General features: G+C 45.6%; 1 protein-coding gene across 1 annotated transcript in view; it reads left to right on the top strand.

Moving 5' to 3' along the window:
- Positions 1-19,567, top strand: part of dnajc12 (DnaJ (Hsp40) homolog, subfamily C, member 12) — a 70,909-nt gene extending 51,342 nt beyond the window's left edge. Inside the window, exons 3-5 of the mRNA XM_085994991.1 lie at positions 816-955; positions 14,305-14,527; positions 19,097-19,567. Of these exons, the coding sequence (XP_085851117.1) occupies positions 816-955; positions 14,305-14,527; positions 19,097-19,191 (458 nt within the window). The 3' untranslated portion in view covers positions 19,192-19,567. The remainder of the gene's footprint in view (positions 1-815; positions 956-14,304; positions 14,528-19,096) is intronic.
- The last annotated feature ends 3,874 nt before the right edge of the window (positions 19,568-23,441 follow it).

Genomic DNA, 23,441 nt, shown 5'->3' with positions numbered 1-23,441 from the left:
GGCCTGGCCCAGCTGCCGGCGCGCTGTGCTTGCGTGTCCCAGGGGTGTAGTTAGTGCGATGCATCCCCTGGGATCACGTGAGCCATGGGCAGCCAATCGGAGGAGGGAAAAGCCCATTCATAAGATTGACAGAAAGATCTGTCAAAACGTATGAATGCTGAGGGCCCAAAACAGTAGTTAACCTCCAAATACATTTTTTTAAATCACACTTTTTAAATAAACTATAAATTACATTAAATAACTATTTTAAACAATAATTTAAATTTTTGAAAAAAATTTTTTTATAAAAAAACCGGGCTAAAAATAAACTTACCTTGCTTTAAAGTATTTAAAAATAATAAACCTGTGGAAAAAATGTTTTAATTTTAATTAATTGACCACTTACCTTTTAAAATGCAGTCCTTACGCCTGGTTTTTACATTTCTAAAATCTAAAGACTTACCCTCACGGAAAAACCTGTAAAAAAAAACGTAAGTTCAAAGCGCACGCGCAGACTCCCGTGCGCACGCGTTCGACCTCTGAACCCCTTCGTTCAGAGGATCGGAAGTGCCGGTTTCCCGCGCATGCATAGTGCATGCAAGAAACCGGCACTTCCATCGGGTCCACGTGTGAGTACCCCGTGCGTACTCACGCGTTGGGACCCGAATTTCTGGGCCAAAGTTTTGAAAGTGAGTCCTGATCCTAGTGCTCCTTTAAATTAACAGTACAAGGGAAATGTTTTCTCGGTGAGTAAAGAACGCGTGCAATTGCACAGATTTCTGTTACGTACTCTGCCAGGTTGATTAACTGAGCTTTGTTTCATTTCTGTCATCTAGTGGAACAGTTTCAGAAGCTGCAGCAAGCTAAAGAAACCTTAACCAATGAAGTCCGGCGTTCCCACTATGACCACTGGTGTCGCAGTAGGATTGCGATTCCATTTCAACAGTGGGAGGCTCTGAGTGATGCTGTCAAAATGGTAAGTAGTTTCTAGGGCTAAACATTGATTTTTCATTTGGAATACATAGGACCATTTTTTAACATGTTGGCCTAGAAATTGAATTGTGCTGTGCCCGTTTTACAGGCTTATAATGGGCGGCTAAGGATCCAATAAGGTGTGCGTGCGCCGGAAGTGCACCGCCTGCCATATTAGTAAAGGCTCCTCCTTAGGCGTCCAATATCTAGGCTGTTATCTGTTAGTTCTTACGTTGAATAAATGATCAGAACCTCTCTTGCTTCTCTCAGTCTTATGGATACTATTATGGCCATTGCCCCTACACAAGTAGGTTTTCTCAAAACCTAGATCCCTCCCATCCCAATTTACTATCAGCATATGATAGTCCGTTTGTCTGCAGAATTTAAACTGTAAATCAAAGGGGCATAGACTGTGGATTGTCACTAAAAGAATGAGGGGGGAAATTCGAAGACATTTTCTCACACAGGGTTATTAGAACATGGAATATTTCACTACAAGTGGCTATTGAGGCAGAGACTGTAACATCGATTAAAAGGGAATTGGATAAGGATTTGAAACCTTGACTTGATAAACACTTGGCATGATTAGCTTTGTAATCCTTTTGGTTGACGTGATACTGTATCTAATGGAGTTTAGTGTGGGTCAGGTCAAATCCACTCTGACATATGAGAACTATTCAATGGCCCAGTAATTCCGGGCACAACGCGTGAATAAGGACGGGGTACTCACGCGTATGCCCGGAGGAATTGCCGGTTTTCAGCATGCACAGCACATGCGCTGAAAACCGGCATTTCCTGTCCTCTGACCCAAGGGGTTAAGAGGCAGAGCGCGCGCGACTGCACAGGCAGCGCGTGCGCAGTGAAATTCCTTTTTTTTTTCAGAGTTGCCCGAGTGTAAAGGCCTCCGGTCTTTACGCGTGGAAAAAACAGACGTAAGTACTTAGTTTTACAGGTAAGTGGGCTTTTAGTACAATGTAGAAATTTTTTTTCCACAGGTTTATTATTTTTAAAGAATTTACAGTAAGGTAAGTTTAGTTTTAGACCCTATTTTTAAAATTTTTATTTTTTTCAAAAAATTGATTAATTGTTTAAAACATTTTTTAAAACTTATTTATAGTTAATATAATCAGTGGGATGTTTTTTAAAATTTTATTTAAAGTTAAAGTAGTGTTTTGGCAGCCCATACTTTTCATGAGTTTGACAGCTCTTACTGTCAAACTCATGAATGAGTTTCCCCTCCCCTGATTGGCTGCACAGTGCTCACCTGATCCCAGCCGGCACATCGCACTAACTACGCCGTTGGATCAGGTAAGCACATCGCGCCGACATCTGAACCGGGCCAGTGACAGGAAATGCGAGCAGGCCCGGGCTTCAGATGTCGGCGCGCAGGGTGAGTGCACATCGGGGGCTTGCACGCGCGGCAAGCTCCCGACCCTAGTTTCAGGGCCATTATGTCCACAAAACTGGTCTCCCAGCAGCTTTTAATCTTTGAAGCCATTGTTCAGGTTTTTTTAAATGAACACCAAGGTCAGATATACTGTTTCTTAGCCTCGCTAATGTATACATGCCTTACTGTATATCGGCCCACAATACCACCTCTATATATTAGAGCTGGGAACTCCTGAGAGATGCCACCTTCAGTATATAGAGGCTGCAATTAGAGTATTAACACTGAGAATGCATGAAGAGGAAGAGCACGACCTGTCCGATGCGTTAGCCCCCCAGACTCAGGAGGAGCAGGACAGGGTTATAGAGGGTGTCCCGGTTGCACTGGTCAATGTGAAACACTGATGGCATGTATGTGAATGGGTCTTCAACTTCTACCAGACAAAGCCCCAAACATGGTTATGTATATAGAACATTAATGACTGGTACTAAATACGGAAAGAATTTGCATTTATATAGCGCTTTTTACGACCTCCGAACATCCAAATCACCAACTGCAACAGTACCTTACCTTCCATCTCTCGCTCCCTCTCTCTTTTGGAATGGATTTCCACTGAGGTATCACGCATATGCCGTTATTCTGGGTTTTCCGCGACTCTTCCGCCAAAGTAACGATGGACGAGCAGAAAGTCACCTCCCCTTCCAACTCTCCACAGAGCTTTGCGTTTCTCCCCATATATCCAACAGCTCCATGGCCTTTATCAGGAGTGGGAGGAGGCCCCACTCCACCTTCCCCCTCCCTACCCAATCCTTTCGGACTGTTACCCGCGCATCCCAAACCCAATCTTCCCACCCAAGTACCCAGATAGTAGAAACAGAGTGATTTGATTTTGTGAGGCAGAGATTGAGCCATAGGCATGAGCTCTTTTAAAATGTATCTGAGCAAGAAGGTTTAATGTTTTATTACTTTTCCTCCCTCTGCGACCTCGCTTATTCTTCACACTATTAAATCTGCTTTTAAGCTTTTTCCATGTGCAGACACAGTCCCACTCCATTTGCTTCCAAAATTAGCACTGTTCCTGCCTGCCTTTACAGCCAGAGAGAGATTCTGGGATCAGATTTCCCCTATACTCCAAAAGTAATCCATTTTTTAAATTCATTCATGGGCTGTGGGCATGGATGGCAAGGCCAGCATTTATTGCCCACCCCTAGTTGCCCTCGAGAAGGTGATGGTGAGCCGCCTTCTTGAACTGCTGCTGTCCGTGTGGTGAAGGTACTCCCACAGTGCTGTTAGGGAGGGAGTTCCAGGATTTTGACCCAGCGACGATGAAGGATCGGCGATATACTTCTACGTCAGGATGTTGTGTGACTTGGAGGGGAACTTGGAGGTGGTGGTGTTCCCATGTGCCTGCTGCTCTTGTCCTTCTAGGTGGTAGAGGTCGTAGGTTTGGGAGGTGCTGTTGAAGAAGCCTTGGCGAGTTGCTGCAGTGCATCTTGTAGATGGTACACACTGCAGCCACGGTGCACTGGTGGTGGAGGGAGTGAATGTTTAAGGTGGTGGATGGGGTGCCAATCAAGCGGGCTGCTTTGTTCTGGATGGTGTCGAGCTTCTTGAGTGTTGTTGGAGCTGCATCCATCCAGGCAAGTGGAGAGAATTCCATCACACTCCTGACTTGTGCCTTGTAGATGGTGGAAAGGCTTTGGGGAGTCAGGAGGTGAGACACTCGCCGCAGAATACCTAGCCTCTGACCTGCTCTGTTGCCACAGTATTTATGTGCTGGTCCAGTTAAGTTTCTGGTCAATGGTGACCCCCAGGATGTTGATGGTGGGTGTAAAGTCTGTGGGTTGTATAGCGAAGTAATACACAGACTACAAGAGTAACTTTAACAGGACTTTACTATTCGAAGGTCAGGGCGAATCTGCCCAATAAATCCTGACACTGCACTTATATACCGGTGTGGTCACCGTTGGTATTACAGTATACAGCAGCCAAGGCAAGTAGTGCCACACATAAAATAGTTCTCTTAAAGGTGGACGGTTACATACAGTAGTTCTCTTAAAGGTAGAATAGTTACATACACTACAATCCTCCCTTTTTAGCTTACAACATACTTATTCCCCATTAACATAACATCATAACATATATACAACTTTATGCAAAACAGTTCACAGATTCAGTCTCTCTGGAGGTTTCCTGACTCTATCCGGATAACGCCTCAGTGGTGTAGTAGTTTTCGGCGGGGTAGTAGGTTCTTCTGGTAAGGTCGAGTCGGCTTGAAGGACAGTGTCAGGTTCATCTGATTCCAGTATCACCAGATCGGAGGTAGGTGTTCTGGGTATCTCTGCTTCAACATTAGCAGTGTAAGGTTGTGGAGTAGGTTGGCTCTTTGTGGATGACCCTATGATCTGGTCAACATGGCGCCTTATTATGCTGTCACCAATGTCCACGGTATACAGCAGCGGCCCTAGCCTTTTTACAATAGTTCCAGGCTGCCATTTCTCGGTACGGTAGTCCCGGGCCAAAACTTGTTGACCTATCTGAAAAGATCTAGTTGGCCTTTCATTCATGCCCTGGAATTGCCGGTTCTCTACGTCCCTTCTGACGTTTGGCTTAATCAAATCCAGCCGGCATCTCAGTCTTCTATTGAAAAACATCATGGCGGGAGTTTGATTTGTGACCGCATGTGTTGCATTCCTGTACGCCAACAAGAAGTTATCTACTTTATGTTGTAAGTTGATGTTTTCATTACCCATGGCCTTTATGGCCTTCTTGAAGGTCTGGACAAACCTTTCAGCTAATCCATTGGTGGCGGGATGGTATGGGGCTGACGTGTAGTGCTTGACCCCATTGCTTTTTAAGAATTTCCTGAATTCTTCGGACACAAATTGCGGTCCATTATCAGAACAGACCTGCTCTGGCAGCCCATTCCTGGCAAACATGGTCCTTAATACTGTGATGGTTTTTTCCGTGGTGGTGGAGGACATCTTTATTACCTCCGGCCACTTGGAGTGTGCATCCACCGCTATTAGAAACATTGAGTCCATAAATGGACCAGCAAAGCACCCTTTGCCAAGGAGATGAGGGCCACTCCCATGGATGCAGAGGAGCTTGTGGTGGCGCGTTTTGGACCTTCTGGCATCCTAGACAGCTCTTGGTTATTTCTTCGATGTCTCCATCAATACCTGGCCACCACACAAACGCTCTTGCTAGGTTCTTCATTTTCACTCCACCCAGATGCCCCTCGTGAAGCTCCTTTAGCACCTTATGCTGAAGTTTGGGTGGAATCACCGCTCTCGATCCACACATCAAGGTTCCTCGGCACACTGACAGCTGTTCTTTTCTTTGCGAAAATGCTGGCAGCGTTGGTTCGCCATGTGCTGGCCATCCCTCCACTGTTAAATCGTAGACTCGTGAGAGAGTCGGGTCATTCCTTGTTTCATTCTCGATCATCGAATTTGTCACTGGTAGACATTCTACTATGGACGAGTGGAACATCTCTACCGGGTCCACTGCAGCCGCCTCTTCAACTACCGGCAACGGTAGGCGCGATAACCCATCAGCATTTCCATGCTGTTTGGAGCTTTTGTATTCGATGTCATATTGGTGTGCCCCAAGTAACACGGACCACCTCTGTAACCTTTGCGCTGTCATAGTGGAAACGGCCTTGTTAGGGTTGAATATGGACACCAACGGCTGGTGGTCTGTCAGTAATGTGAACTTCTTGCCCTGCAGGTAATGATTGAATTTCTTTACTCCCCACACAAGGCTGAGGGCCTCCCTATCTATCTGGGTGTAATTTCGCTCAGCGGAGGTCAATGATCGGGACGCAAATGCGACTGGCCTTTCCGAGCCATTTGGGAACCTGTGTGAAAGTACTGCTCCAATTCCATAAGGGGAAGCATCACAAGCTAGCCGAAGAGGTAACGTTGGGTTGAAATGAGCCAACACTTCCTCAGAGGTAATCAACGCCTTGCTTCTGCGAAAGGCCTTTTTACAGTCCTCGCTCCACTTCCATGGCACTTCTTTCCGCAACAGAGTATTCAGCGGATGCAACACCGTGGATAAATTTGGCAGAAACTTGTGATAATAATTAATCAACCCCAGAAACGATCTCAACTGTGATACGTTTTCCGGAGCGGGGGCCTTCACGACAGCTTCTATTTTGTCAGGCGACTTGTGTAGCCCCTCTTGGTCAATGACATGACCGCAGTACGAGATCCGTTTCTGGAAGAACTCACATTTCTGGCGATTAATTCGAAGGCCATATTCCTTCAACCTGGTGAGCACCCGTTTCAAATTTGTGAGGTGTTCCTCTTCGTCTTCTCCCGTAATCAGGATATCGTCCAAGTAACACTGCGTGCTTGGAATACCTTGTAAGACCTGCTCCATTGCCCTCTGCCAAATTTCCTGATCCAAAAACCAGTCTATTATAACGATACAAGCCTCTGTGCGTGTTGATTGTGAGATACTGGCGCGACTCTTCCTCGACTTCCATTTGTAAGTATGCTTGTGCCAGGTCTATCTTGGTGAAGTGTTGCCCGCCAGACAATGAAGCAAAGATATCCTCAATCCGCGGAAGCGGGTATTGTACCGTGTGAAGCACCGGATTAACTGTGATCTTGAAGTCTCCGCAGATGCGGACCTTTCCCAGTCCCCCTGGCTTGTTACTTGATGAAGACTTCATGACGGGAACAATGGGCGTGGCCCACTCACTCCAGTCCACCTTAGACAGTACCCCTGAACGTTCAAGCTCTTCCAGTTCTGCCTCCACAGCAGGTCGTATCGCGTAAGGTACCGATCTGGCTTTGAAAAATTTTGGGCTTGCATGTTCTGCAATCTTGATTTTTGCTTTAATTCCTCTCAGTGTTCCCAGTCCTTGCTGGAATACCTCTTTAGCTTCGTCCAATATTCTGGACAACCGTTCAGGTTTGACCTCTTCCTTTTCGGAATCTACCGTCATTGTGTTTAGCGAATGCCAGTCTATCTTTATTTTCCTGATCCATTCCCGTCCCAGAAGTGGTGGACCTCCCTCGGGCAGCACATACATGTCCATCCTTTGGTGATCTTTGTCCTTGTATCTCACCTTGACTTCTATCTTTCCGATGGGGTATACTTTGTGCCCCGTGTATGTCTGCAATACCATCTCCGTATCCCGTAGGGGAATATGTTTGAATAACTTTTTGTAATCATGCTTATTCATGACCGTCAGCGCCGATCCGGTGTCCACTTCCATCTTCACTTGGACTTTTGCAATCTGTAGTGTGATCCAGATAGTTTGTCGGTCAGCTTCTTTACTCACATTGTGAATCCTCAGACTACCCAGTTCCTTGCTGTTGGAGTCTGCATCTGAATTCTGTTTATCTGGACTCTTCCCAGTCACCTCATGTACCTTTCTGTACTTCTTCTGCGGTGACTTATTATTGCTGGTCATCTTTCCTGCCCGGCATACCTTAGCTATGTGGCCAAGCTTGCCACATTTCCTACATTCCTGGTTTTTAACCCAGCATTGGTTCTGGTCGTGTGTTGTCTTCCCACAACGATAACATTTCGTTGTACTCGAAGTCATTTGATCCACTCTGAGTACCGCTGTCTTCCGCTGCATTTCCGCCGTGCCTCTCGCTGCGGCTTCGTGCGATGCTGCAATAAGGACAGCCTTATCAAGTGTAAGATCGTTCTCTTTGAGCAGTCGTTTTTGTGTTCCTTCCTTCGACATTCCGCACACGAACTTGTCTCTCAGTGCCTCTGGCAGATTTACCCCAAACTGGCAGTATCTTGCTAGCCTCCGCAGTTCAACCAGGTACTCCGCGTTGCTTTCCTCTTTTCCTTGCATTCTCACGTAAAATTTAGATCGTTCCGCTAACATCAGCGGTGCGGGGTTAAAATGATCCTTCAGGACAGCAACAATATTAGCGAAAGACTGATCTGCCGGTTTAGCTGGTGATAGAAGATGCTTCAATAACCCGTATGTTCTCGCACCCATTAAGTTTAGTAAGGTTAGAGCTTTTTCATAATTTGCTAACTTATTGGCCGTACAATATATCTCGATGCGTTCTACATACGTGGGCCAATCTTCCACCTCGGCATCGAACCCGTTGATGTTACTACGCTTAGGCATCTTCACCTCTTCCTGAGAAACAACAACAATATTCTTTAACTTTTTATTTTTTATTTTTCCAAGATGGCAGTTTCCCGCGCTTATCTTCTTTCCCTGCCCAATTTCAAAATGGCGGTTCCCGCTTCTGTCTTCTTCCCCGCCTACTGGCGGCTTCCCGCGTTTCTTCCCCTGGCGGGAGGGGTAAGCTTTCCCTCGGGCGACGGCCGCTGGCTTTCGCGGTTCGCAGCCTGTGCGTCGGCTTCAGCGCGTTCCCTTCTCTCGGCAGGGCAACCGGCGCTGGGTACAACCCGTTGGCGGCGAACAGTTTCAGCCGCTGGGCTGGTTCTCGCTCGGCCTTCCTTGCTTGGGCTCTGTCTCTCCTGCTCGCTCGGGCTCCCAATTGCGCCTCCCAGCCCTCTCGCAGTCCGGTGCTTCCCTCCCCGGCTGCGGCTGAGTTCTCCGCGGTTTATTTATTTTATCTCTTCCCGCGCCCTACGATCCTGGTCGCCGCTTTTCGTGGCCCCGGTCGCTGCCGGCCATTTTCGCCGGTCGCGGTCTAGCTGTCTCACGACGCCGTTGCGTCTCCCAGCCCGCTTGTACCGCGGCTTCCGTGCTCCACGCTGCCCCCGTCTCAGCGCCTCTGGGCCCGACTTCTGTCCGGCTCCTTTCCCCCCCGACCGTGGTCGAGTTCACCGCCCTTCTCCTTCGTTGATTTTATTTATTTTCCCTTTACTCACAGTCACCATGGCCGACTTGCTTCTCGTGCTGCTCGGCTCAAGCACCACCGTGGCAGAAGGGACAATCCGTGCCTGTTGCTGATGGAAGGCTGCGTGTCTGAAGTCTTCCTTCTTTCTTGCTGTGCAGACTCGAGTTTTCTCTCAGCAGAACGACGAGGGCGGTTGCCTCTTCTCGACGCTTCGTTAACTGCTTCGGACGTATTGCTGCACGCAGGGTAAGATCGAACTCGTCGCCACTGTAAAGTCTGTGGGTTGTATAGCGAAGTAATACACAGACTACAAGAGTAACTTTAACAGGACTTTACTATTCGAAGGTCAGGGCGAATCTGCCCAATAAATCCTGACACCGCACTTATATACCGGTGTGGTCACCGTTGGTATTACAGTATACAGCAGCCAAGGCAAGTAGTGCCACACATAAAATAGTTCTCTTAAAGGTGGACGGTTACATACAGTAGTTCTCTTAAAGGTAGAATAGTTACATACACTACAGTGGGGGATTCAGCGATAGTAATGCTGTTGAATGTCAAGGGGAGGTGGCGAGACTCTATCTTGTTGGAGATAGTCATTGTCTGGCACTTGTGTGGCTCGAATGTTAATATTGATAGTCAGTTTGAGTGTAAGGGAGCCTGGGATAGCCTTGCATCCCACTAATCTTTAATTCCCCATTCCCCCAACAGAAAGCACTTCTGATTTATGGAAGTAAATGGGATGGGTGTAGAGGATAGAGCCAGTGCTGGGGGGATAGGAAATGACCACCTCCATATGTTAATCGCCAATTAGTGGTTCAAGATGGTTGCTTATCACTGTTTTACCTCACTACTATAGCGTAATCCTCTCCTGAACCAATGTGCGCACATGCACCTTCCGGCTGGATATGTGGTCTGGAGTGGGACCCCTGGTGGACTTTTCCCCCTCCCTACACTGAAGATACTGAGGCCGACTGTAGCGATCCCAACTGCCCCCTGGCTAAGCTCAGCTCACAGGTTGATCCTGGCACCTGTGGGCCAGAACTACACTGGGTGGTGTGGGACTCACTAATATAATCCCTGCACAAAAAGCTCACCATAATATCTGATTTTATCAGTGCACAAAGATTTCTATACAGTTTCAGCAAGCCAAATGTTTTAAAATTGCGATGAGACATGATGATGGTGCCCACAGTTCATTTTTTGCTGTTTGAGGAATTTGTGGCAACAATTTCTTTTCATTCATTTGTCTGTGGAACCTGGTCTGTGCAGGACTCTAAGGGTAAATTCTATGGGGTAGATTGTTACTGGGCGCGCATTCGGAGCGAGCAGCGGTGTGGGACGGGAGGGAAACTCCCATGGGGAGCTCAGCGTGCGGCCCGGACCATTTTAACAACCTCATTTAAATAATCCAGGGCAGTCTCCTGCCCAAAACTGGTGGGAGTGACTTCAGGGCCAGTGAGAGGGAGCAAAAAAATCAGGTCGGAAGCCCAAGGAGGCCAGGGACCGAGTTAGAATGAGCGCTGGGCTGAGGCTGAGGAGGCCATTGCTGCTACCTGCATTGGGGAGGAGAGGCAAAGGCAGGGCTGGAGAGGCCATTGCTGCCACCTGCACTGGGGAGAGGCAAGGGCAGGGCTGGAGAAGCCAGTGCTGCCACTGGCACTGGAGAGACACAAGGCTGGGGCTGAGGAGGCCCAATCACTCCACAGAAAAGTTACATTTTTAAACTTACCTTGGCCTCTTCTGGCCCACTGCGCGACTCCCGCCGGGGTTCTGCTGTCGGGGTTGGCCCCGTTCGATCTCCCCCTGAATCCAGATGTTAAAATGCTGTTGTGGCGCCGATGACGCCATTACGTTTCAGGCACAGGAGCAGGTGGGCCTTCCTTGATTAAGGTAGGTTAAGGTAGGTATACATGGTCAGGGGCAGGAACATGGCATGACACCACCCCCATCATCTTGTACCCCATCTGCACCATTCCCGCCGGGCCGGGCAGCAGGGGGGGCGGAAAGGTTGGGAGGGCTGGGGGGAATGGGGGGGTTGGGGGGGAGGGGCAGGCGCTAAAGTCTACTCTTCTGAATGCACGTTCCTGGCCTGGAGACTCGCCCAGCAGGAGCGCTAAATGGAAAATTGCCCAGGTGGCCTCCCCCCAACAACGTTCTGGGTCAAATTTACCCTTTATTACCAGTTAACCTTTAAGCTTCGGGACTAATCATTCATGGTTACAGTTGGGATTGAAGAGGTCCCCGTCGCCAGCCAGGGCAGCTGAATATCTCTCTGAGGCCGCTCTTCCTGGCTTGGATCACGATTCCCTCCAGTAACTATGTTGAATGCATTTTGTTTTCTTGTACAGCCACGAATGAATCATCCTGAATGTATTTCCACTAAAAAGGTTTGTCCACCTGAATGATTAGTGGTTGTGATGGTAACTGTGAAAACAACACGTAATGGGTCTGAAACCTTTCATTCTTTCGATTTAATAAAGAACATCATATTCGTCATGAGCGCAGGCCCTGATTTATAGCTGTGTGGGTTTTAATGTATCTTTGATGTGACAGACAATTGAAGCTTTTCTTGTGCTGGTGCAGTGGGATCACTGAATGTGCAGGGAGCAGGTTCCAAATCTTTAACCCTTTGGTTGCTGGCTGTGCAGAGCCTCCAAGTTCCCCTCTCCTGTTGCTTGGGCAGAGTTTGTCCATTCTCTTCTCAAACTGCCACCAATGTTTAAACTGACTGCACAACATCCTTGAATTGAAGAGTTAGCCGGATCATTATTTAGGATACCCTATTCACACACATCCTGCAAACACGTGTCAAACTTGAGACTTCAAAACCTAGATGTTCCAATGGGTGTGTTTAATGTGTCAGCCTGTTATAATTAATGTATTGTTGCTGGAGTTAACCTCAGCTCAACTCCATTCAGAAAGTCCAGTGATGGGGCTGATTACAGATGACCCGGGCACTTTTTACCTTCAGCTCCAGAGTGGATCGCCATTGAAAACAATCAAAATGAAAACCGGTGGGTTCTATATCGAGTGGGTTCTATATCGGGCGGGTTCTATATTGGGTGGGTTCTATATCGAGCGGGTTCTATATCGGGTGGGTTCTATAACAGGCGTGTTCTATATCGATCGGGTTCTATATCGATCGGGTTCTATATCGATCGGGTTCTATATCGAGCGGGTTCTATATCGGGTGGGTTCTATAACAGGCGTGTTCTATATCGATCGGGTTCTATATTGATCGGGTTCTATATCGAGCGGGTTCTATATTGAGCGGGTTCTATATCTGGCGGGTTCTATATCGAGCGGGTTCTGTATCGGGCGTGTTCTATATCGATCGGGTTCTATATCGATCGGGTTCTATATCGGGCGGGATCTATATCGGGCGGGATCTATATCGAGCGGGTTCTATATCAAGCGGGTTCTATATCGATCAGGTTCTATATCGATCAGGTTCTATATCGAGCGGGTTCTATATCGAGCGGGTTCTATATCGAGAGGGTTCTATATCGAGAGGGGTCTATATCGGGCGGGTTCGATATCGAGTGTGTTCTATATCGAGAGGGTTCTATATCGAGCGGGTTCTATATCGGGCGGGGTCAATATCGGGCAGTTTCTATATCGAGAGGGTTCTATATCGTGCGGGTTCTATATCGATCGGGTTCTATAACGGGCGGGTTCTATATCGAGAGGGTTCTATATCGAGTGGGTTCTATATCGAGCGGGTTATATATCGGGCGGGGTCAATATCGGGCAGTTTCTATATCGAGAGGGTTCTATATCGGGCGGGTTCTATATCGGGCAGGTTCTATATCAATCGGGTTCTATAACGGGCGGGTTCTATATCGAGCGGGTTCTATATCAAGCGGGTTCTATATCGGGCGGGTTCTATATCGGGCGTGTTCTATATCGATCGGGTTCTATAACGGGCGGGTTCTATATCGATTGGGTTCTATAACGGGTGGCGTCTATATCGAGAGGGTTCTATATCGAGCGGGTTCTATAACGGGCGGGTTCTATATCGAGAGGGTTCTATATCAAACGGGTTCTATATCGAGCGGGTTCTATAACGGGCGGGTTCTATATCGAGAGGGTTCTATATCGAGCGGGTTCTATATTGAGCGGGTTCTATATCGGGCGGGTTCTATATCGGGCGGGTTCTGTATCGGGCGGGTTCTATAACGGGCGGGTTCTGTATCGGGCGGGTTCTGTATCGGGCGGGTTCTATAACAAACTGGTTCTAAAATGGGCAGGTTTGAGAATGGACGGGTTTTATTATGAGCCAGTTTCCCGCCATGCAGTGAAAGTGAAAATGACCCTGGGTGAATTCGTCTGCTTCCTTCAGTCTGCAGAGTCACAAACATTAGACATCAAATAATCTTCACATACAATTAACCTCTAAATACAGACAACATACTAGGCCAAATTATTCCCATGGTACTGTGGAGATCTTGGTGTAATGTGAGAAATTTGCATGTATGGGGCTTAGTGCGTATTGGGAATTTGGTCTCCCCTTCTCAGACTGATTACCATAGTATAAATGCACCCTCGGGGATAATTGCCTGAATTTGCTCACTGTTGGGGAACTTTGCCTGCTGCTAGTGCATACTGCAGAATCACGGATATACCTTCAAGTTCCCAACATGCACTGGCAGTGGGCAAGGTTTTCCTCTGGCGAACCCGGAACGTTTAACTCGTTGGGGCTAACAAAGCAAAAGTGCAAATGCAGAAAGTTTTATTTCTGAAGTGGATCTAACATTTAGACTTAAATGATGCCTCTTGAGATGTGTTTGGTCATTGTTGTAGAAAGTCGGAGTAGATTAACAAATAAAAAATCATACAGGGCACGCTGAACTACGCCCAAATCTGCCAATAGGAGCTCCCTTTTCGTGGAGCTCCACACTAGGTGTGCCACTTCATGACATCTACCCCAGGTCAGTTAAGTGTCACAATTGAAATATTGTGCAACAATTTTGACAGACCTGTGGTGATTATCGGAGCTTCGTTCAGGAAATTGTAAAAGGGACAACTCTGTATTGGTGCATGTACCACACATCAGGAAAAAACATTTTAAAACATGTGAACTAAACAAAATACAACATCTTTGGTACTTGTCTACTAGTAGATTGCAGAAGATTTACGATGGTCATATCTTGTGTCTCCTAGTCCATGCACTGGGCAGTGAGGAGCAAGAAAGAACCAATGCTGGAGGCACCTACTGCAGCTTCAGAAGGCTCTACAAAGCCTGGGGAACAAAGACAGCCAGCAGAGGAAGAATGTAGTGATGGCTCTCCTGGCAACATGGAACAGGCTGATTTGGATGGAGCTGGAATCAAAGAGAAAAGAATGACTAATGATCAGCAATCTTCAGAAAGTCCCACCTCGCCAAGTGAGTATAGAAAACAGCATTTTATGCTGTGAAGATGCAGGAAACGACAATTGAACAGTAGCTGGAGAAGTAAAGTAAAAGTGAGGAGACCAGTTGATGTAATTGTCACAAACATTGGGGTCTGTCTTAGATATTCTTTTGGGAACAGCAGTGCAGGCCATTCCCATAAGCGGCCTAAACATCTTGGGGCAGATTTTGCGGTGGGCATAATGGCGTACTCTGAGTCATACCGCCTTTGAAAATGATCACAAGTTCGCGCTAAATCCCGAACTTGTGATCTGTCAAGTTACAACTTGACAGTTGATCCACACCGATGGGGAAATACTCATTGCTGGTGCAGGGTTGGGCTACTTGCCCACCAAATGCCCAGCAATTACGGATGAAAATGTTAGTGTTAGTGAAAGCAGGCGCAGGAGCCTGTTTCACTGCGAAAGGAACCACCTTTCCATTTTGCGGGTTATTTCTGATGATTAATGAAGCCGCGTTAACAGTGAAAACATTGAGTTTGCATCCAGCCAGAATATGCCTTCTCTTTAAAAGTTGGCAGCCGTGGTTAAAGAACATTGTAAGGTTGTAAATCCCCTTTAGACCTAGTTCATCAATTGCTAAAATGCTTTAGGGAGTGTATTTTTAAAAATTTATCAAAAGTTTTTTTCATTTTAGACAGGCAGTAATATAAGTTGACATTGTGAATAAATACGGTACAATTTACTGTAATACAGTTTAATGAAAAGAAAAAATCTAATATCAATTTGCATCCCCCCCATTATATGTAAAAGCACCCTCTCTCCTCTGTCGCCTTATTCTGTAACTTTATTCCCCTCTGTACCAGTTATCCCATTGAACAATTAACTGTAAAAACCTGATGCTGGTTCCCACATATCTGTCAAGAGAAAACTCGGCATTTCCACTGATTGGAGCACCAGGCCCACATGATCCCAGGTAAGCTGCCGCACACGCTGCGGCCCCTGGGATCTGTGGGACATTATGATGCCCTCAAGTACGCAGCGTCAGAGAGCAAGTTTGCGAAGGAGGGTCCCCATCAGGTAAGTTCAAAGGTACGCCGCCAACCGCAAAATCTATCCCCTTATGTTCAGGAGTGTTCCCGTAATGCCTGATATCTAATTATAGTGTGCTTCTCTAATCTTTCAGTAGATGGACTTTAGTGAGATGATACCTGATATGAATTGTTAAGCTGCTTATTTCATAGACAGCAAGCGAATGTGCAGACTAACAATTATAATCAAAAACCCACTTATTTCACTTAACTTGAAACCCCTCTTTGTGAATAATAAAACAACAAGAACAACAACAACTTGTATTTATATAGCACCTTTAGCGTAGTAAAACGTCCCAAGGTGCTTCACAGGAGCGTTATCAGACAAAATTTTACACCGAGTCACATAAGGAGATATTAGGACTGATGACCAAAAGCTTGGTCAAAGAGGTAGGTTTTAAGTAGCATATTAAAGGAGGAGAGAGGTGGCAAAGTGGAGAGGTTTAGGGAGCGAGTTCCAGAACTTTGGGCCCAGGCAGCTGAAGGCACAGCAGCCAGTGGGGGAGCGATTAAAATTGGGGATGCGCAAGAGGCCAGAATTAGAGGAGTGCAGATATCTCGGCGGGTTGTAGGGCTGGAGGAGATTACAAAGATAGAGAGGGGCGAGGCCATGGAGGGATTTGAAAACAAGGATGAGAATTTTGAAATCGAGGCATTGCTTAACCAGGAGCCAATGTAGGTCAGCAAGCACAGGGGTGATGGGTGAACGGGACTTGGTGCGAGTTTGGACACGGGCAGCAGAGTTTTGGATGACCTAAAGTTTACGGAGGGTGGAAGATGTCAGACAGGCCAGGAGTGCATTGGAATAGTCAAGTCTTTTAGTCCATCTTAGCATTTAAACAGGCCAATGCTAATATGGGCTTGATCAGCACTAGTCTTACAATAAACTGCCAAAGTCTTTGACCGAGCAAAGCATCCCGACTGACCTGGAACATGGGTTTTTCCCTTTTGTTACTTCTGACCAGAGGAACTGATTGGGGGGTTGGAGAGGGTGGGTGAGGGCTGTCCCTCCAACTTCTTCCCTATTCAGTGATTCACTAGTAGACCTGTTAATAAAATGGGCTACTCCCCTCCAAAGAGTAGATTCTCAGCCGATACCCCATGCTGTGCTCAAATGAACAGATTCATTCCAACGATAATAGGTGTGGATGTTTGCAGAAATTCTAAAATAAGGTAACAAATTACCCATTGTCCTAAGTTGTTATAGACCACATCTCTCCAATGGCAGGCTCATTAAAATATAAACTCCTCTTTATCTCAGTGACTTCAGCACGTGCTGTAAGGAGAATTTTAAACTGCTGTGATCCCACTTTAAAACACACCACTTAATTGTAACTCATTTCCAAATCCTCTCTACGGGAAATTGGTTAGAAATTCCAAAACGTGACAGTGGTATATGGATGTCAAATGAATAATCGATTCAAAGACCTATAGAATTATAAAATTGGGTAGTAATCATTAAAAGAAAAGCACAAAATAACATTGTGGGATACGGTATGTGAGTAATTTGAGACATGACATGTGGTGAGTGTAGCGTGCTTGGGAGGAACAGGTGATTTTGGACCTATGGTTCCCAAAGCTCTCCATCACTGGGGTTTTCCTCGCCTCATGTCTGGGTCTGTTGTAGACTAATCGTTAAGAGATTGATCGCTGTGATTAGTCAACAACTCCATTATCGTCATATCACGTGACTACCAGGAAGGTGAGCTAGATGGACCTTGGTCTGTTTTCCTCCAGCAATTCCTGTGTTCCACAGTCGTGTCTATGGTTTAGCTAAGTGAATAGATAAATTGAATCCTGCTAATATCTCTAAGATTGCCACAAGGGGACACGGGCTCAAGCTTAAAAGGTGAAGGTCCTCAGACAGTTGAGATTAAACTACTTTTAGCAGAGGCTGATCAATGTGTGGAATGGTTTGACCAGAGATTCAGTAGGGGCAGAGAGTGTGAAAAAATTTAAGGGCGAATTGGATAGATATCTGAGAGCATGGGCGATTGAGGACTGTTTGTTTTTGGGACCGGCCAGTTTTTACGGGTCCTGCAGATTCCTGGGTTCATCTGCTAGTCAGGTTAAAAAAGGATTAGAAACAATTTTCAATCACTAATTTTAGATTGAAATATGGAGGTGATCACAACGCACAGTATCCTAAATTGGAGCTGTGTACATGTGGTACTGGGGTATCATTAGCTAGATGAGTTGTGACAGTCGCTTGGCTGAATACAAGTGAAGTTACAGCTTCTCTAATTAAATGTAAATTTAAAATAACATCCATAAAGAATAAATGTTTCTAGCCTTATAAAGGTAAATTAAAGGAGAGTTGGTCAGACAGCTGGTGCTACAGTGTTGTAGCCCTATCTCTGATGACTGGGAGTGTGGGATTGGTGACTTTACCCTGTAGTATGTTGACCAGGTTGGCTCGTGTGCATTACCAATAGCATTGATTTCTCTAGGAACCTCCTGGGGTTGTCCTACTCCACCCCCACACGCCCATCAGATGTCAATATAACAAATTGGTGAAATGGCCGTGTGTTCTGGCCGCCAGGTTGGACTTGTGTGCCAGCAAACCAGTACAGGCAAGTACAGTGAGTTTACGCTCACTAGCTTGCACAGATCTTCCTGAGCCATTGGGAGGGATATGGCACCCAGATGTCCGAGTCACACCTCCAATTGGGAAACAACTGCACATACAGGGTTATGTTCTGCGTACTATGGAGTCCACACTGCAATAGTCAGAAGGCAGTTTCTAGAGCACCTGGGACTTGATTCAGCACTATGGGTGCACCATTAGACAAAGCGCTAGGTAGATGTTTATTGTTAATTCAGCCACCATTTCACCAAGCTCCCGATACAAACAGTGGCGATGTCTGACTACACTGCAGTACTGAGGCACTCAGCCTCTACATACCAAGTGGACAGTTAACAGTACAAGCTGAAAGAAATATAATTAACACTTCAATTTGCCTGAAATCAGCGGAGTTTTTAAAACAGTCAGTAGAGAGGATTAAGTAACTAAGTTAATCGCACTTTAACGAGGGGTTAAAAGCTTATTGAACAGCCCGAAATAGCCGGTCCGCTCAGTATATTGTAATTGACATCTACAGTAATAGAAAATGGCTATGGTTAATTGGCATTAAATAAGTGTGGTGGTATAAGTGGTGGGGACTGTATTATGTGCTTAATATGAGCTGTGCGTTATAATCTGGGTGCAAGAGGTGCCAGTGTTTTTGAGCAAAATAATTTTGTATTCAATGAGCTTTGAAGACCCACTTTTTATTTGGTCCTCCCTGTGGCCAGAATTAATGAACCTGGTAAGTTTACTATAGGTGTAAACATTTATGACATGTTAAAGTCTTGCATCTGACATGCACTTCCTGTAGGTGTCACACATAGTTCCTGTAACACTTTTCCCGGTCACACTTTGTCGATACCTCAATTATTACATCCTCTGACTCACCATGAGTGATGCAATAGGAGATCCACCATTGACTTGTTCAAATTCTGATTTCCTCCAGGAATTTCCGATGTGAACAACTGCCATTGCCGTTTCCGCTGGTCGGCAGACTCTCCTTCAGAACTGCTACGGAAATTCAGGAACTATGAAATCTGAAGCAGGTTCAGACACCTGGGAGCTATGTGGTTTCTCAATCGTACTATTAAAATGTCTTTCACTCAGATAAGTGCTTTCCTTGTAAGTCGGATGTTCTATGGAATGTTTTTATTGTGATATGTTGTGCGTTTCCATACATTGTCGTGGTGAAAATTCCCAAGAGAGATGGGACCTATGGTTAGAGATGACAACACTGGCGCCGCAATTTCCTCTAGTGTATGTAATTAAATGTTAACGTTACTCATTGCAACCTGGTATGTGAGTGTTGGTAATCTGTTGCTGTTATTGTAGATGTAAATAGTACTGTATGTGATCTTAACCCTTTGAGGTCTTGCAGTATCATTTCTGAATGGCAATTAAAAATATGATGCTACAACTTCTTAATTTATTCAATGGATTGCATTGTCTTTCAATGAGGTCATTAGCATGTATTCTATGTTATAATGCTCTGCTTTCAATATTTATGGAAATCAGTTCTACACATTCTGTGATAATAGGCAATACTTGGTTGATTGAAAAAGTGAACATAAAATCATAAAAATTACAGCACCGAAGGAGGCCCATAATGCCGATGCACCCTACCTCTTCAACTGGAGCTATTTATGTATCCTTTTATGTTCTTCCTTTCCAAGTACTTATCCAATTTCCTTTTAAAGGATGTTACAGTCTCTGCCTCAGTAGCCCCTTATGGTTGAACATTCCATGTGAAAAAAATATTCTAACTTCCCTCTTCATTCTTTTAGTCCTCAGTCTGTGCCCCTTGTTACTGATTCAACAACCAGTGGAAACTTTTTACCCTCTCAAAACCTTTCATAATTTTGAAAAGTTCTATTATAGCCCCTACAACTTTCTCTTGCTCTTGTGTATAAAAGCTCTTTGAGTGTAACAAGCAATTTGTATTTATATAGCACCTTATCACACCCTCCAGATTTTGCAAAGTGCTTCAAAGCCAATTAACTTCTTTCAAGTGGAGTCACTGTTTTTATGTTGGCAAATGTAGAAGGCAATTCGTACACAGCAAGGAACCACAAACAGCAAATGTGATGAATGACCATTTCACCTGCTTGTGGTTGAGGGGAGAATGTTGTCCCAACCAGATGATCGTGTGTTTGAACATTCTAGAGCTATTATTCAAACCTACATTCCCGCTGTGGCTATTGTTTGTTCTTAGCTGGAGTATGACACAGAGGCAGGTGCTGTAGCTGACAAACCCAAATTACATTTTGAATATTTCTCAGTGAAGGGTAACAGACTGAAGAAATAACTGAAGTGCACATTTTGAAAACTGTAAAAGAACTTCGAGTTGATTCATGCCCTCTCTATCCCAGGAGGAACAGTCCCAACTCCCACCTGCCACCCTCCATAAACTTCAGCTCATCCAAAACTCTTCTGCCCGTATCCTAACTCGCACCAAGTCCCGTTCACCCATCACCACTGTGCTCGCTGACCTACATTGACACCCGATCCACCAACACCTCGATTTTAAAGTTTTCATCTTCGTGTTCAAATCCTTCCATGGCTTTGCCCCTAATCTTCGTGTTCAAATCCTTCCATGGCTTCACCACTCCCTATCTCTGTAACCTCCTCCAGTGCTACAACTTTCCGAGATCTCCATGTTGCTCCAACTCTGGCCTCTTGTACATTCCCCACTTCCTTTGCCCCACCATTAGTGACTGTGCCTTCAGCTATCTAAGCCACAAGGGCTCAAATTCCTTCCCTTAAACCTCTCCACCTCTCTCTCCTTTAAGACGCTGCTTAAAACCTATCTCTTTGACCAAGCTGTCCCAATGTCTCCTTCTTTGCCTCTATATCAATTGTTGTCTGATAACGCTCCTGTGAAGCATCTTGGGATGTTTTAGTATTTTAAAGGCGCTATATAAATGCAAGTTGTTGTGGGTTGGAAATACAATGACGTAGCCTTGTATCCATCCAGCGCAAGGTCCCAATGCCCCCTCTTCAACACTCAAAGGGTTACCAGCGGTTAGTGGCGCAGTATCCCGTGGTATTAAAATGTATGTTGCAAACCCTTGTCATATCTTTGATGTATAGTTAATCTGGTGGAAGGCAGAATTCCAAACGAGGTTGTTATTGCTTTGACATTTCTGTTTGATGACTAGGCTGAGAGCAGAGCTTTAATTTCCTGCATTTGATGAATATTCTGTTAGAAGCTGCAGCTATTTTCATCAAAACACCAAAAATGTCCCCAGTATTATTGAAATTAGCAACTGATAACAAACCACCGGAATCTAGCACCGAGTTTTAATTAAAAGTTTCACTTTTTATGTATCTGTCCTGCACTAACACTGACTACGATCAGTGACATTGTGTGCAATTTTCTCTGGTATATTAAAGTCTGTTCAGTGTGTTGCAATTTCTTATCAAAGTCTTTTCTCTCAGTCACATGTGAAAGGACTTATGGAGAAAGAGAGAGAGCGTACCCCCGCGTTTCCGGGCGATCACTGAAGAGATCCCGGTGGGAAGCCCGGCTCCAAGGGAGCACTTGCCCCCCCGATCTCCTGCATTGCGTGCTCTGAGAATGTGGCTCCCTGTCAGGTGCGTGAGATCATGGACTCGCCCTTGTCTGCCAGGAAATGCCCAAATCCTCCCGCTCTGCAAAAGTACTCGCTGTTGTTTAAGCAGCTTTTCAAGTATTTATCCAATTCCCTTTTGAAAGTTATTATTGAATCTGCTTCCACCATCCTTTCAGGCAGTGCATTCCAGATCATCACTCAGCTTTAAAAAATTCTCATGTCGCCTCTGGTTCTTTTGCCAATTACCTTAAATTTGTATCCTCTGGTTACCAACTCTTCTGCCACTGGAAACAGTTTCTCCTTAATTACTCTATCAAAATCCCTCATAATTTTCAACGCCTCTTAAATCTCCCCTTAACCTTCTCTGCTCAAAGAACACTTATTGTAGAAATCCAAGTTAAGAATCCGCTTGCATTACATTATGCATTTTTGTCAGCATTTAAAAATCTCCTCTCTCGGGAAAACAAAGTTCCCCAGAGTGTGTTCCTAGGTAAGTTTAGAGTCGTAAATCTCAGAATTCCTCTCAGCATCTTCTCCAAGGTATCAATATCCTTTTGAAAGCAGGGCTCCCAAAATTGCATACCAAAAAATGTTGACTCACTTGGTTACTATACACGATATAAATGGCTTGTTTTTATTTCCAGTTAAATACATTTGAGATATCTTCCAGCATTTGATTCTCATTGGGAGTGACACCTTCACACTGACTAGCGACAAGTTGAAAAGGTTCAACTGGTCATGCTAAGCTCAGGGAAATATGGCCCAAAATAGAGGTGTGAAATATGTATCTTTTTAACAAAGGAATCCGCTGTTGCTTGTTCAGACCTGTTAAAGAAGTTAAAACAATCGGATAGAGATTAGCTCACTCTCTGAGCCGGAGTTAGGTGTTCTCTGAGTTTTTTCGACCCAGGGATTGCTTTTTTTTTATTCGTTCCTGGGATGTGGGCGTCGCTGGCAAGGCCAGTATTTATTGCGCATCCCTAATTGCCCTTGAGAAAGTGGTGCTGAGCCGCCTTCTTGAACCGCTGCAGTCCGTGTGGTGAAGGTACTCCCACAGTGCTGTTAGGTAGGGAGTTCCAGGATTTTGACCCAGCGACGATGAAGGATCGGCGATATACTTCCACGTCAGGATGGTGTGTGACTTGGAGGGGAACTTGGAGGTGGTGGTGTTCCCATGCGCCTACTGCCCTTGTCCTTCTAGGTGGTAAAGGTCACGGGTTTGGGAGGTGCTGTCGAAGAAGCCTTGGTGAGTTGCTGCAGTGCATCTTGTAGATGGTACACACTGCAGCCACGGTACGCCGGTGGTGGAGTTAGTGAATGTTTAAGGTGGTAGATGGGGTGCCAATCAAGTAGGCTGCTTTGTCCTGGATGATGTCGAGCTTCTTGAGTGTGGTTGGAGCCGCACTTGTCCAGGCAAGTGGAGAGTATTCCATCACACTCCTGACTTGTGCCTTGTAGATAGTGGAAAGGCTTTGGGGAGTCAGGAGGTGAGACACTCGCCGCAGAATACCTAGCCTGTGAACTGCTCTTGTGGCCACAGTATTTGTGGCTGGTCCAGTTAAGTTTCTGGTCAATGGTGACCCCCAGGATGTTGATGATGGGGGATTCAGTGATGGTAATGCCATTGAATGTCAAGGGGCTTTTAGTAGAGTGAGGCGGGCGAGGGGGTTATTTTCATTATTTCATTATTTTATTTTAGAAATCAGTGTCAATCTCACC

The sequence above is a fragment of the Somniosus microcephalus genome, chromosome 8, assembly GCF_052327205.1.
Source record: "Somniosus microcephalus isolate GS21.2 chromosome 8, FLI_Smic_1.0, whole genome shotgun sequence".
Taxonomy (NCBI): Eukaryota; Metazoa; Chordata; class Chondrichthyes; order Squaliformes; family Somniosidae; genus Somniosus; species Somniosus microcephalus.
The sequence above is the reverse complement of the archived record's forward strand: the minus strand, read 5'-3'. Positions and strand labels throughout refer to the sequence as shown.